This window comes from Thunnus thynnus, chromosome 17 (genome assembly GCF_963924715.1).
Source record: "Thunnus thynnus chromosome 17, fThuThy2.1, whole genome shotgun sequence".
Taxonomy (NCBI): domain Eukaryota; kingdom Metazoa; phylum Chordata; class Actinopteri; order Scombriformes; family Scombridae; genus Thunnus; species Thunnus thynnus.
Window position 1 is genome coordinate 13,542,978 of NC_089533.1, and position 15,613 is coordinate 13,558,590.

Sequence of the window (15,613 nt, forward strand, 5' to 3'; positions counted from 1 at the left end):
GGATTTTGGCCTCCATCACTTATATTAAAAGTGCATTTGAAGGGGATCTTTTAATAGCCAGTATGAACAGGAGGAATGATTACAGTGAGGAAAACCTCTTTCAGTGTTCATGTGGGCACTTGACTGTTGTTTTAAGACAGATTTGAAAAATTGTGAACCTATCCTTTCAAACAAAATTTGTATATTGTGTGCATGTAACTAACAAATAAAGCTACTCTGATTCTCTGCTGAAATGCTGGAGTCTTGAGCAATGAAGTGAAAGTAACCAATGCAAAGCGCAGGTCAGAACAGGGTTTGGCATTTAATATAATAGTCAAATGTACAGTATTGTTTCAGTTGGTCATGCATGCAAAAATCACCTTCTCTCAAAAGTCTCATGTGAAACCAGCACAAGACATCACGGTACCCGACTAAAGTTTCAAATGAATATTTTTACACTCTCATATTGAAATCAAATGACATTTGCCTGACACTTTAATGTTCATTTCCATGGCTCTGCAAGTGGATCGTGGGTTACAATAATATGTTCTTTATTTCACTGGCCAAAATGATGAGCCAGTCAGACAGTTAACAGTTAGGCTTACAGTTTGACCTTTAATGCACATAAACTGTATCTTATACTTCTGTTAAAATATTATGTCTTTAAAAAATACCAATGGTGTCATTTGTCACAAAAGTAAAAAAAAAAATGTGGGAATTTTTTCAACAGAATATGATGAATCATATAACATCCTTAAATAAAATATGTTCTTACACTAAAGCATTACAAAGAGAAGAGCTGTAATATATAAAAAAAATACAAAATTGAGGACTCAATCCTCTTTTTCAGACATTTTTCATTAGAGACAATATGACTGCTGTAACAGTTGTGTTCAAAGTGCATTCTTGTCTATTCAGGATTATTTAGAAAAAAAAAACAAACAAAAGCAAAAGCGCTGATTGTGTGCACAGGCTGGCACCTGAAACGTGATCATTAACATAACACTCTCCAAACAGGTTTGCCACTCATCTCAAAAACATAAGTAGGGGGGGGGGGGAGTTTTGCATACTCAGCACAAGAAAGAATCTGAAGCAGGACAGGCAAGAGGCAGCAATCACTCCTTGTGGTAGCTCTGCTGTCACAAATCAGGAAGCTGATTGCCGGCTGTTGCTATTTATCAGGACACAGATTCACAGAATTGCCATACTTTTCAGTTATAGGTATGTATGTCTTTCATATTAGAAATGATAGTTCACTTTAAACAATATCTTTGGTTAATCAGGAACAAAAATGCTATGAGCAGTAATATGTAATTGTGAGAATTCCCTTTATTTCAGCTGAAGAAGTGGTTTATGAGGAAGTGCTTTGAAGTTAGGAAAGTGCTGATTTCATAAGACTGTTGATTAAAAACATAATGAGTCCTGCAAATAAAAAAATTTTTTTTTACAACTTCACCACGGAGAACACACCCTGTGGCTTTCTTAATGAGAAAAAACAAAATAAAAATTTGAATGGTTGATTTATTTGTATTTTTTGCTATGGATATCTTAGTGTATTTCAACTGCAGTCATCCTCAGACCATTGCATTGTGGTGGAGTTAAGGGTCTTCGATATCCAGGAAATCCTTTTTGGGTGGGGCTGCCCCTCTGTACCAGGCACAAGAGTCATCACTCCTCTTGATACAAGCATAGTATTTGGCCTGCTCTCCACTGACTGTCTTCTCTGTCACCCAGTCTGTCCACAGGCACTCTGCTGGGCCGCTGATCATGCACGGGATGGAGGCGCAGTGAGTGATCTGAGGATTCGAGAGGAGATCGAGATTAGGGGTTGAACTCACAACAGGCAATCCATCTTTCAAGAAAATTCAAGTAAATTCTACTTCAACCACTGAATATTGTTCTACCTTGCATTCGCAGCCCATTTCGTAGCGCTGAATCAGGTTCTTCTTCTGGGTGGCACTCATGTCCTCCCAGGGCTCAATGAAGTCACACAGTTTGATATGCATCGTCCCATCATCTGCCAGTTTGCCTAGAGTGGAGGGGGAGTGTAGTAGAGGCAATGAGGTAACACGAAAACTAATATGGGGATGTAACAAGGAACGAAGGTGAGTAGTACATTTTATAATCTGTACAGGGCATGTGATATGGTTACAGTTTTACCTGTGATAAGATACTCCTTCTTGCCATTAGTCTCCAGAGTCACTCCACACACAGCAGAAACTGGCGCAGTGTAGACAGCATCAAATTCCTGGTTAGGACCTTTGAACATCTGACAATTCAAACAGAGAAAAAACATTCAGTTTCATATTGGAATTAAATATGTACACAGGCATGAACGAGCTTTATCCCACATACCTTGATCTGCTTGATGTCATACTTGATCTGTTTGATGGGGTTGCCGTAGATGTCGTTGCCAACATCAACCTCCTGGCTTCCAACCACCTTTGCCCTGATAACTGTAAAGAGAAAAAAACAAAAAAACAACCCGCATTTACTTTGAATGTATTTGAAGAGAAGCTTTTTTAAGTCAAACGGTATTGTCATGTTTAAACTAAACTGGATCTGGGTTTGCCTGTATCTGATCTAAGCCCTGCCCAGGTCTGGCATGCCGAGGTTGGCCACAACACATTGCTGTGGCTTGGATCTGAGGATTTTGCATGTGCCAGGTGCTGGGAAGACAGAGGCACATGAGTGTTTCATCAGCTGTAATCAGAGGGAGGAATGTATGCTGCCTGCTCCCAGGCTCCTGGGCCGACACAGGAGGAAGTCAGTCAGCAATCTTTGAAAACTAGAATGAACTAGAATGCTCCCCTTGCCCCCAGGCCTCTCTGCCGGCCTGCCTCTCTGTCTGGATAGAGGTGCTGACATGCAAATCAGCCTCTCTCTTTCACATGCAGCCTTCCCCCTTCTTTCTTGCGCTCTCAAGTTCCAGCTTCCAGATTCGGAGAGGTTTGGATGGGGGAAAAAAAATAACAGTTCAAGTGGAAAAATATTATCAGAGCCAAATGGATGAGTCTTTGAGCTTTAGTAAGGCCAAATACTGAGTATTCAACAAAAAAATATGACTCACGTGTTTCACAAACACTACCTCTTTCATGTGAATCCAAATGCTGAAGTACAGTAATAGCACTAATCATATGCCAGTCAAGCTAAATACCTATGGATTACTTGTATAATACAAGTTGATGACTGTATAGTCATGTGACTACTACATTGAAAAAGGTTTACGAAATCACATTTAAAAATCAAGCTTTAAAGTGGAGGAGACTAGCAACAGAGCTAATGTTAACCAGATGTTCTCTCTGAAGTCCCAGTTCAGTCCTCGCTTTCTCGAGGTGGCAGCTACTGACTGCCTCAGTCCATCACTGGCTTGCTTCCTTACCAAATAAGATCAAGCCTTTTTCACTTGCTTTTTATATGACTAAGGTATGAAGCTGCGAGCCATATGTGCCCTAATTCAATGACAATAGAGGCTTAGAGAACATCTCCTTTTAAGGGTCTAAAGAGTCGACCTTTAACAAAAAGAAAACAGGGAAAAAAGGAGAGTGTGAGCACAGATGGAGAAAGTGATGGAGTGATGAGGATGGTTGCATTCTGCAGGCAGAGAGAGAGAGAGAGAGAGAGAGAACAGCAGTCACATTGCAGAGGTAGTATTACCCAAAGAGACAGCTCTGTAAAGCAATACTGTGATACTATCACAAACATACAAGTTGACAGGGAGAAGAAGAGGAAGAAAGAGAGAGGTGGGACTTAGCTTGTCGCCAGGAAAATGTGAAAGATACTGAGTCATGCAGGCTGCAGAACTGCTCTGACATACAGTAGCAGCTATACCGAAATACAAGCTGTCCACACTGCCAAGGTCACTAATAGACACTATTTGAAATCACAAACTGCACTGAATTATTCTCTTTACCAAATAATTTTGGTTTAATCACAAACTCCTTCAAACACTGAGGCATATTGTGCTTGTGGTGCTGTGAAACTCAAACGTTTCTGGCTACAAAGTGGATTAGTGGTAATCCCCTTTGCCTGAGTGTGCAGAATCACACACAGATCATTTCTCCTCCTACGAGTGTTAAGTAGGGCAGGTGGAAATATGTACAGTATGCAAAAAAAAGCGGAAACATGTGGCTTATGGGAGTAATAATATATGATTTGAGCTTTTCCAATAGTTCCTGCTGAGGCTACTTGGGCTTCAAATGCAACTTCAGTTAAAAGGGTGCTGAGTGATAGGGGTTAGCTCTTTCAATTGCATTCAGCATGCTACAATTAGTCAAAATAAGATTAGAACTTGCAGTTTAAGGTTACATGTGCATTTTTTTCCATCTGTTATTCTGCACATCTGCATTAAAGTTGTGGTTCCAGCTATTTAAATAAATAAACAATATTATATAATTTTGTTTTTTTTCCATGGAAGTTCCACTGAAGCACTCACTGGTATTGCTCGAGTTGATATATGGTGTCTTATAGTTCAAGTAATTTGGACATAAAGCTTAATTTTCTACACAGATGTACAGTGTATACCAAATTCTCATAGGGCATGATGATGTTTACTGGAACAGGCTGACCAAACTCTATAAGAAATCATAAGTTTCAGCAAACTGAGGACTAAGGAACCATCTAATTTTCTAGTTACACAAACAATAAACACATTATTTTGTATGTAGTATTGTGGTGAAGGGAGTGCTTTAAAAAACAAAGAGAAAAAGAGAAGAAAGCAAATGCATGTTAAGTAATTGCAGGGCCTGGACATCCATTTTCCCCTCTGAGAAGCCGCAAAGTGCTTGGATTTGAATGAGAAAAGCTAAACTATAAATTCACACGGCTCCTCTATTGGTCCTATCCAAGATAGATGGATTAATCTACCATTATCGCTTTGTTTTCTTTGAAAGATGGTGCTCTCTTTGGTGTCTAAAACCCCTGTCAGTGCGTAAATATGACGATCAACATGACGATGCTGATGTACAAATGTTCATATACAGTATTCTATGCTTTGCACTAAAGGTGAGCATTTCTGCATAAAATTACAAGTGATATTTGCTTTAGAGAGCCCATAAACTGTTGTGCTGTGCAAATCCACGCAAAGCGTTATCATTGGTGATGCTGGACTTTCCAGCAGCTGTGGCGAGAGCTTGCACACATTCAACCTGGCTCAAAGGAGGGAAATCTGGTTTTAATGTCAGCTCTGTTTACACAGCTTGCAGCGCTGTGTTTATACCGGAAGTCACGTTAAAGCCGGCTTTCTTTCAAGATCTCAAATGATTTGCTCTGCTTCTTCGCAAAAGCTGTATAGGTGCACTCTATAATCACAGAGAATCATGAAACAAACATAATCGCTGAGAATTGTGAAGTAAACAGTGAATACATAACGAGCACAGCATATGACCGCCCGGCATTCCTCTGCCTCAGCCAAAGACCCAGGGGATGGATTTCGATTTATGAGGAGAGATTTTTTTGTTCCTGCTCTGTCTGTTTTAACAAGATAAAATGGAAGTAGATGTTTACAACTAAAGCTAACCTGTTAGTTTGTATTTGTTTACTAGAATGAAGGCAACAGAACCAGGTTCAGCTTGGGGCAGAGGTGGAAACTATAATCTAAAGAATCTACCTCAATTCTTTACAGTATCTTGACTTCTCACAAAGAATACTATATAAAGTATAATAGGTCATCTTCAAAAGGGGCCCAATGATGCAATGATCTCTCCCAAATGTGTAGTTTTTACAGTCTGCAAACTTTGACTGTTCTTCTCAATTTCACTTGAGACTTACTAAATTTACAAGCCCTCTTCTTCTTGAGTAATTTTCCATACACTCCAGACACTCTGACTCTGCGTCTCTGCAACTTAAGTAATACTTTCACTTCAGTAAACTGTCTCACACTAAATGAGGGAGGAAATCAAGGAAAAGGAAATGTCTTTCTGTGGAAATGTCTTACTATGCAGTAACAGCATGGAAACACCAGTCTCATCCTACATACATACGTACTAATACTATACTTAATGCACTTTGCTTTATTTTAACACATAATGTTAATCATCTGTAGTTCAGAGGATAGTAGACCAGAAACTATGATCAACATAATCCAGCTAAATCCATGGTGGATAATGAGCTTCACTTTGAATATGGCAACTCAGCGTTGCATTTCATCACTCAACATAGTCAGCCACCCATTCATCGTCTATTTAGCAGCTGCTGAGTTTACACACCAATTACCACGCAAATTCACAAGTTTTCTCTCTGAATTTTAGCTTTGCTTTGCTTAGCCTTGCTTGTGCAAGTTCACAAATACTGAACAACTTTAGTTTGGTATGGCTGAAAGATTCCTGATGAGGGGGAATCAAGAACATTTTGGCAAAATAAGCCGATGTGATTATTCATGTTAGTAGGTGGGTCTATCCATGGTGCTGAAGCGTGGGCAACAGGGTCAGGGTCATGTTAGGATCTGACCTGAGGGACTGTGATGAAACAAATCTTTCTGGAAGCTGAGCTGACTCTAAGCACCTTAGGTTAAGTTTAAAACAATCCGCAGGATAGTCAGAAACCTGCACTCTCTACCTGACCTGAAAATGTATCTAGAGCTTATTTAAAGGCAACTCTTCATGTGGAGCAAGGAAAGTGTACACAACATTGACTGTATATAAATATGGAAGATGCATCTCTACTTCCTACCGCTATGCAAAAGTGAAGCTAAAATATCTGCTTTCTGGAAGCTGCCATCTTGCTTGTGTGACGTCATTTGGAGCCAGAGTCAGTGCAGTAGAGTTGAGCCTGCTGCCTCATGGAGGTTTGAGAGCAGCTATGAATCATGATTCACACCCCTTTTTATATTGTCAAATAACTAATTAAAAACAAACTTATCAGAAAACTTAGTGCCTGGACAAACATCAGCATGATAAGAACTACCTAAAATGATAGAGTTAATCTTTGGGGGGAAAAAAATTGACATGGACTTTGAATTTTTAGTTTGACTCATGTCCCTTCCGCTAACAAGGAGGGGGTCGGATTTATGACCTATACTGCAGACAGCCACCAGGGGGGCCATCAAGATGTTTTAGCTTCACGTTTTTTTGGGGAGTGGTCATGACGTCCATATTTATATACAGTCAATGGTACACAATGACACTAAAAATGTTAACCATCCCCATGCAAAAGGTTAGAAATTGTTTAATTCAAAGAGTCAAAGAAAGACAATGTTACATCTTAATCTTTGCTATATTTTGTAGTTATGTTGAGGGAAAAACAACTATACTGTATGTCACACATTTTGTATGTCTATCATAATTTATATTTGTCAAAGTAAGACTGTATTGGAAAAACATTTTTGACTTTTTGTATTATTATCAGGACAGTTATTATCATTGTTTGTACTAGTTGCACTAGCCAAACTGAACTCTTGGATATACTGAAGTATTTCCTGATAACTTCAAAGTTATTGTAACAAGAAATAGTAGGTATACTTAGTGGATTTTTAATTTCCCTCCATCTGTCTAGGTTCCTTTCATTAGCTACCCGGCTGCATTTGAATCAGCAACTTTAAAATGATCTCAATGAAAAGGTTAAAGCAACAGCCGAAAAATCTGATTTTCCTTTACGGTAAACCCTGCAGCAGGATAATGTGGTTTCTTCATCCTCCAGCGCCATGGAATCCAATGGTAAAGAGAAACCTTTGAATCAAGTCAGCTTCTGTATACATACCACACACTCAGCCAGCTCACAACCAAGAAAAAAGACCCCAGTTTAAATAGCTAGACAAGCTGGTCACTGTTAAGACTCTCGTTAGCTTAAGGCCTATGTTGAAGGCAGCAACAAGCAGTGTTTTGTAACAGGTAAGATAGGAGGGAAACTATCCATAAGGCCTTAAATTGCAATTGAACTGACATTTAGCAGTCCTTAAGGAAGTGCACCATAAATCTCTCAATCACTGAGTTGAGGACAGTAAGAATTATTCCTCTTGCATGATCCTTAGCTTGGTTGCATTTTACTTTAAATCTGCCTATTTAACATTTATAAGCAGTATACAAACAATTAATAAATGGTTTGTAATACATTATAATGTAGTTTTTATGAGATATAATGACATTCTAAGTGTTTATTAATCTACAGTATTTGTCCACAATTATAACAATGAACAATTATGTCATTCATTATCTGTTAATTCACCAGTCTCCAGATTGATAGTTGTCAGCAAATACATTAATAAACACTTATATCCGCTAAAAATTACATTACAGTTTGTTATAAACTATTCATTGAATGACTTAATACTGCTTATTAATGCTAAATAAAGGAATGGAGTCATTTAACCCTTAAGGGTACTTTCTTCACAGTTTACTCACAAGGATGAGTGTTTTCTTGTGAAACATCCACAAATGATAGTTAAAGGAGTTTAAATGACATCAAAGAAAACTGTAATCAGACTGATCAGTAACAGGCAATGATGGTGCAAAAATTAGATTGGATGCCTCACGATTAAGGAAAACTGTTGTAAGCAAATATTTTACACTTGGTGCTTCTATTGTACTGTACTGTAGATCAAAAGGTATTCAAAAGTTACCATATGAGATAAAAATGCCATAAAGTACATGATGTACACTGATGTCACCATCAAGACTCGAGAATCACAACAGAAGATTAAAAAAACAGACAGAGGAGGGAGGTGGAAAAAAGACTGAGAGACAGAAAATTCCAGTCCATCCTCCGCCCCCTGTAATTGTAAACATAAGAGTAGGGCTCGTTTGCAAAGTTTCTCTTCTCGGCATTTGCAGTTTCTTTGTCAAAAAATCAATAAGTTGTCCCTCGACATTGTATATTTAAATATATAATGCGATGTTCATTTATCTTAGTCAGCGAATCAACTTACCGACGTCTGAGTTGCAAAACGCCTGCTGAGGATGCGCAGGGGAGCAGCTGCAGGCTTCTGCTATTTCTTCCACTCGCCAAAGAAACAGGATGGCCAGAGTGACAAAACAACTGTTCACCATCTTTGAAAGCTTCACTGTTTAATTTACAGGATTTGAGAAAGTATCAGGAAAGTTGTGCAGTTGTGCAGTCCGGTAAAGGAAATGAACCAAGAACGTCCACAGCTTCAGAAGATCCACTTGTCAGAGTGTGAGATGCACAAGGCATGAGAGGGAGTTCCTTCCTACTGAAGACTGCACTCAAGACACCTCCTCCAAATCTGTTTTCCACTACCGTCAGAAGCACTGCGTTTTATTACTGCAGGCAGGCAGCAGACTCCTCCCCTGCTGTTATCTCAGCCAGTGAAGCCGGAGGTCAGAGGCTCCCAATCTTTATCCACCAACCCACCTTATGTCACCAAGCTTGATATTGCAGAGGTGGATGACTGGAACTAGAATTAGAGTCACTCTTAACATGCTTTCATTTGTTCCTCTTTTTTTCATCATTGAGCAATAATTTAATTTGGAAACTTCCCTGAACCACCCGTTGAACCCTAACCCCAACCTTGTAACCTTAAAATTTCTCCCTATCCCCCAAAGTAACAAAATTTAAACCTAAACCTTTAAACATAATCCTAAACACTACTACCAATGCTAACATCAAAACCTAACTCTTTTTTGAGAACATTTGGGCTCCATTAAATCAGTGGAAAAACAATGGAAAATAACTGGAAAATCACCATATTATTCCTATCATGGAAATCCTCCGGGGAGCATGAATGTGCTCAGTTTTTTTATTGCAAATGTATCTCTAGATTTAGATTTATTTGTGTGAGAATAAGTGGATAATGGTAGCGGTTGTAGTATTTGGCTTGATGATGGAGCTAGAGGAGAGGTCAGGGGTTCACTAAAAACATTGTCTTTTTCGAAACTATGAAAATCCACAGTATATGACCTCCATTTGATCTCCATCCTCTGACCCTTCTGTCTGTGGTAATAGTAGCAGTAACCTTGCAATATGTATAGTTTCATCACCTGTGGTATCACTGTGGTACAGTTTGTACAATTTTGACGCACAAAAATTGTTGTGATATGTTTTGTTCCCTTAAATATTCTTAAAGCATTGTGTTGTTCAAGGTTAAACATTCATAGTACTGATAATTCATGACGTGTATCTCGTTGGGTAATCCTCAACTCACGCTGCACAGTTATTCATGGCTTTAATTCTGTGAGAATGTTTATCCATGCAAAGACAGTTTTAGGGACTATTAAAACACTGTTTGTAACAGATGAAAATACTGAGAAAGAATGGAGGAGGAGTGTCAGAGTGGAGAGAAGTGACATCATCCCCTTAAACTTAATAGATTCAATCTGGCGGCGATTCCCCCAGCGTAAGCTACCCAAACCCTCCGACCTTGTGTAAAAGAAACATTATGCTATAGTCAGATTCTTCAGTTGTTTCTCACCCCTTACTCATGCACAAAAATGGATGGCTCTTTTGCTGGAAAGTTCACTGCTGCAACACCAACTCAGGAAACGGAGGATCTCAAGAGTTTGGGGTTTGTGGCCTCCCATGTTGATTCTGGCTTAAAATGGAGAGATCACAGTGAGGGCATGCTGTGTGTGATGATTAGAGCTCATGATGAATAATAAAGAGGGAGAGGGAGAAAGAGAGAGAGAGGGCGAGGACTGTATCTGCTGTGGCTGCCTTGCTCCCTGACATCATATTTGGCCACCAACTGTCTGTCTTCTGGCCACTCTGGCAAATATTTCCACTCTTTTCCATAGTTTAGCATTTTTGCCTGGTTGCTTTTCCACAGGTCTCTGTTACTTGATGTCTGTGTAAAAACAGGCAGGGAGAGAGAGTAAGAGCAGAGAGGAAAATGGGACAGCCAACTTAATGTCATATAATGACGAACGTCCCCTGTGTGTTTTTGTTAAAGGAAAGTCATTCATCTTTATCTTTGCCTTCAGCCTCAGAGTAAGAATACATCTGTTAGATAAGGAAAATTCCGAAGTTGTCAGAAATTTTGCAAGCAAGTATGACTCGTATGTAAAGTGGAAGTTACCAGACATGAAAGACGTAACAGCGATGGTAACACAGATGTTGGGTGTGGGATAGAAATGAAGACACATGAAAGGAAGTGACACGTCCAAGACCAAATGAAGAGAAATTTGCTTCCGTCTCTTTCCACAGTTTGGCATCAGAGGAACAGCAGACGCCTTCTTCTGGGCAAAGCCCGCCTCCCCCTGTCCAAACAGCCGGCTTCCTTTGCACTGGGATGCTGACTGATGTGGTGGGCTATGCTCAGAAGTGTCAGCCGTGTCCCCAGCTTCTGGGCATTTTTCAAATGACCTCACAGCATGACCATTCTGAGCTATTTCCCACACTGCAACTCTCCCTTTAGAACTGGGTTTCACTCGCCAGTTAAGATCTGGATTATTGTATCAACATTTGGTTTAAATTTGTTGAAAGAGGGTGGATTTGTCAAAGAAGTGCAATGTAAGCAGCCCCCTGTGTACATTACCCACTACAAACGCCAAAAGGGGCTTAGGAATGGCCTGAACCTCCATTCCCTAAATTACAGACTTGCAAGGCCAGGAATACTCCTAAAAGGAAGTGCCCAGCAAGACAGAAAAAGAGGGTCTCATTGCGGGAACTGGTGGGTGCTGTGGCAGTGACCCACATCCTCTGACTCCCCCTCTTCTCTGTTGCCCACCGTGTAGCTTTTCCACTATCCATCCCCTGCAGCATGTCCTCCCCCCACCTCTTAACCATCTTTGTTTTGATGTGACCCAGCCGCAGCCTTAGGGTAATTCCCATGATTTTCCATTCATCAGTACGGCAATGCACATTTTATTGGTGACAGTGTGAGACAGTGAATCAGAGTTAGCAAATTCACTTCAGGGAAAGCAAGAAGGAGGAAAGCATCTGCCAGAAAGAAAAAAAAAATAAGAGTAAAATTCCACCCTCGGCTCGGGGGTGTAATGGTCTGCACTGTCCACAATATAACAGTCACAATGAAACAATGAATTGTTGTCTGCCGAGCCTTCTCATGTACTTGAGGTGATTTCAGGGGAATTATCATGTAAGATATGCATTAACTGGAACTTTCACTTAAAATAATGAAACAAACCTGCAACTGTAAAATAACTTCTGTTGTAGTCATTTCCTCTGTAGTATTACCATGCTATCAGACCATGACCAGGATGTCTGAGGCAGCATGTGATAAGAAGTACAAAGCACGTAGAACAAGTATTTAACCTTTTCAACCCCACAGAAGTGTCTATTGTGAAAAAAGCTTGTTATGCAGCTGATCATTCATTACACAGAACAATCTGAGAAGTCATCCTTGGCAACTGCTTGGAAATGGGCAGTCACTTTCAAAAAATACTTGGCAGGTGATTGGACGAACCATCTGTCTATCACCGTCTTACCCTGCAAGGCAGCCAAGTGGGTAGTTTTGAAAAGTGAAGCCAATGCGAAAGTCACTTAAACCTGCATTCTCTCTAATGGTCAGCAGGGGGTGACTCTACTGGTTCTAAAACGAAGTCCGATTGTATGGAAGTCTATGAGAAAATGATTCTACTGATCCCTTGACTTATTACCACAGTAAACACTTTCCTAACGAGTTTATGGTCTCATTCGCTAGTTTAAATTGTACAGTGTTTCGTTGTACTCAGGGACGTTGGAAGTCAGTCAGAGTTGGGGGTGTTGAGAGGAAGTCTATGTAATGACGTCATGATGACAATGAGTTACTGTTTACAGAGCTTCCTCACGTACTTGAGTTGATTTCAGGGCAATTGTTACGTAAGACATGCATTCACTTGAACTTTCACCTAAGAAAATGAAACAAACCTGCACTTGTAAAATAACTTATGTCATAGTTATTTCCTCTGTAGCGTTATATGAAGTGCAAAGCACGTAGAACACGTGTTTAACCTTTTCAACCCCACAGACTCTTCAAAGTGTCTATTGTGAAAAAGCTTGTTATGTAGCTGATCATTCCATAAAAAAATGAATCATCAATTGTAGTTAAAGCTAACCTACTTCGCCAGATGGTTTGTTACACAGAACAATCTGAGAAGTCATCCTTGGCAACTGTTTGGAAAAGGGCAGTCACTTTCAAAAATACTTGGCAGGTGATTGGATGAACCATCTGTCTATCACCGTCTTACCTTGCGAGGCAGCCAAGCAGGTAGTTTTGAAAAGTGAAACCAATGCGAAAGTGACTTAAACCTGTATTCTCTCTAATGGTCAGCAGGGGGTGACTCCTCTGGTTCTAAAATGAAGTCCGATTGTATGGAAGTCTATGAGAAAATGACTCTACTTCTTTTTTGATTTATTACCACAGTAAACACTTTCCTAACGAGTTTATGGTCTCATAGTTTAAAGTCTTCTTCAATACAGATGTTCATTTTGCAAAATATGGTCCTATGTAGAGTAAAATAGACAATAAAGCCTTGTATACATTATGACGTAGGATGTTGTGATTGATAAGTCTCTACCACGGAGACAACATTGGTTAGGTAAGGTAATCATGGCGTAACCCCAGATTCATAGAGTACAGCCGTAGCCGTCGCTATTTCATTGTATTTTCAGTTCACGAAAGTTAATTTTAACATTTTGGTGGCGCAAAAAGTGTTGTACAGCGTTTCGTTGTACTCAGGGACGTTGGAAGTCAGTCAGAGTTGGGGGTGTTGAGAGGAAGCCTATGTAATGACGTCATGATGACAATGAGTTACTGTTTACAGATACATATACACAGATACACATACTTGAGTTGATTTCAGGGCAATAGTCACGTAAGACATGCATTCACTTGAACTTTCACCTAAGAAAATGAAACAAACCCGCACTTGTAAAATAACTTATGTCGTAGTTATTTCCCTTGTAGCTGTATATAAAGTGCAAAGCACGAAGAACACGTGTTTAACCTTTTCAACCCCACAGACTAGGTATAGCCATAGCTGTCGCTATTTCATTATATTTTCAGTTAATGAAAGTTCATTTCAACATTTCGGTGGCCTAAAAAAGTATTGTTCAGTGTTTCGTTGTACTCAGGGGCGTTGGAAGTGAGTCAGAGTTGGGGGTGTTGAGAGGAAGTCTATGTAATGACGTCATGATGACAATGAGTTACTGTTTACAGATACATATACACAGATACACATACTTGAGTTGATTTCAGGGCAATAGTCACATAAGACATGCATTAAATTGAACTTTCACCTAAGAAAACGAAACAAACCCGCACTTGTAAAATAACTCATGTTGTAGTGGAAGTGAGTCAGAGTTGGGGTGTTGAGAGGAGGTCTATGTAATGACATCATGAGCTTCCTCATGTACTTGAGTTGATTTCAGGGGACAGGCCATAGGCAGTCCTTTACGAACAGGCTTTCATTGAATACTGCACTCTCGCTCTCATTCAAAGCATATCGCACCACCAGATATGTGACAGAAACAAGAAATAATGTAACTAACTAAATGATATAAACAAGTCATACTCCCTATAATTGGTGAGACACGAAATTGAGAGACGGGGAGAGAGGTACATAACTAATCGTCCAGCATCACCACCACCACACCGAGTTTAAAACAATGCACACACAAAGCAAATGAAATTTACAGGAATATATATATATATATATATATATATGTATATATATATATATATATATATATATATATATATATATATATATATATATTCTTAGGGGCAATGAAACAAACTGTAGTGACAATACAGACACATTATCGTCTCAACTCAACTCAAAAAAGTATTAATGTCCACCTGATAAATGTAAATAAATACACAAAGGTATACACTTAGTACATCTCCCTCTCCTTTTGTGTTTACTGTTGGATTTGCTCTGACATTTGTGTGACTATAAGCCACACTTCTTTCTTTTAATGGTTGCTAATAGCATCATTTTTTGTTGTGTGTCTTCATCAAAACACACTTAGTTTTATCTACAATAAGGGGAAATTTAGATATTTCAGGAGGGCATTGGAGTTAAGATTACTTAAATCACCGTTTATAAAGACCATTGAATGGAATTTCAAAATTCTGGGACAAACCAAACAAACAACCCATGTCATGACACATGTGAGCAATTATTTGGTTGGTAACATGACACAACAATGAAAATGCAGCCAGATATTACTCAGAGCAAAACAAGTCTACCCTTTGACGAAATATCAAAACTTTCCCTCGGCATCTTCCCATGACGTTAAAATTACGTGTATTCATTACCTTACATAGAGCACGCAGCAATGGCACAAGATTATTTGTGAATGACTCATAAAGCATAAAGTATGGCACTCCGTACTATGTCCAACGAAACCAGTGCTGTGAGTTTCTACAATGCTGAACTATGAGTGATGAGGAGTGATCTTTCCATGTTATCAGTGATCACGCAATCTTAACAATCACTCAGTCATTTTTTAATAGGCTCTGTCATGGTTTGGTGCAGCTACAGACAGACACATTTCTCAGAAACTGAACCCACCTGCCCAGGCATGTAGGCCTGCATGTTGTTAATGTGACTGTCGGTTTTGGGAAGTAGATATGCACAAATACTTGGAAGACATTCTGGTGTGCATATGTTGTGAAAAACAATAGTTTGGGAAGATTCCATGATTCACAAAGAGGAAACTGAAAAAAAGAGGAAATCATCCTCAATCCCCTGTAAATACAACTTCTCCTTTCACAATCATTATCTAGTCAGTGAATGTT

General features: G+C 39.4%; 1 protein-coding gene across 1 annotated transcript; it reads right to left on the reverse strand.

Annotated features, from left to right (window-relative positions):
* Positions 1 to 282: 282 nt before the first annotated feature.
* On the reverse strand, positions 283 to 9,174 carry timp2b (TIMP metallopeptidase inhibitor 2b). The gene is made up of 5 exons (XM_067616224.1): positions 8,840 to 9,174; positions 2,335 to 2,435; positions 2,140 to 2,248; positions 1,884 to 2,008; positions 283 to 1,775 (listed from the first exon to the last, which is right to left on the reverse strand). Exons 1-5 carry the CDS (start codon positions 8,958 to 8,960, stop codon positions 1,578 to 1,580), a joined length of 654 nt encoding a protein of 217 aa, XP_067472325.1. The 5' UTR covers positions 8,961 to 9,174; the 3' UTR covers positions 283 to 1,577.
* Positions 9,175 to 15,613: the final 6,439 nt, after the last annotated feature.

Coding starts and splice junctions, on each gene's coding strand:
- timp2b (XM_067616224.1), bottom strand. CDS start 8,960: ATGGTGAACAGTTGTTTTGTCACTCTGGCCATCCTGTTTCTTTGGCGA. Junction 2,436..8,839: donor GTTTTGCAACTCAGACGTCG/GTAAGTTGATTC, acceptor TTCTCTTTACAG/TTATCAGGGCAAAGGTGGTT. Junction 2,009..2,139: donor GAAGGAGTATCTTATCACAG/GTAAAACTGTAA, acceptor CCTCCACTCTAG/GCAAACTGGCAGATGATGGG.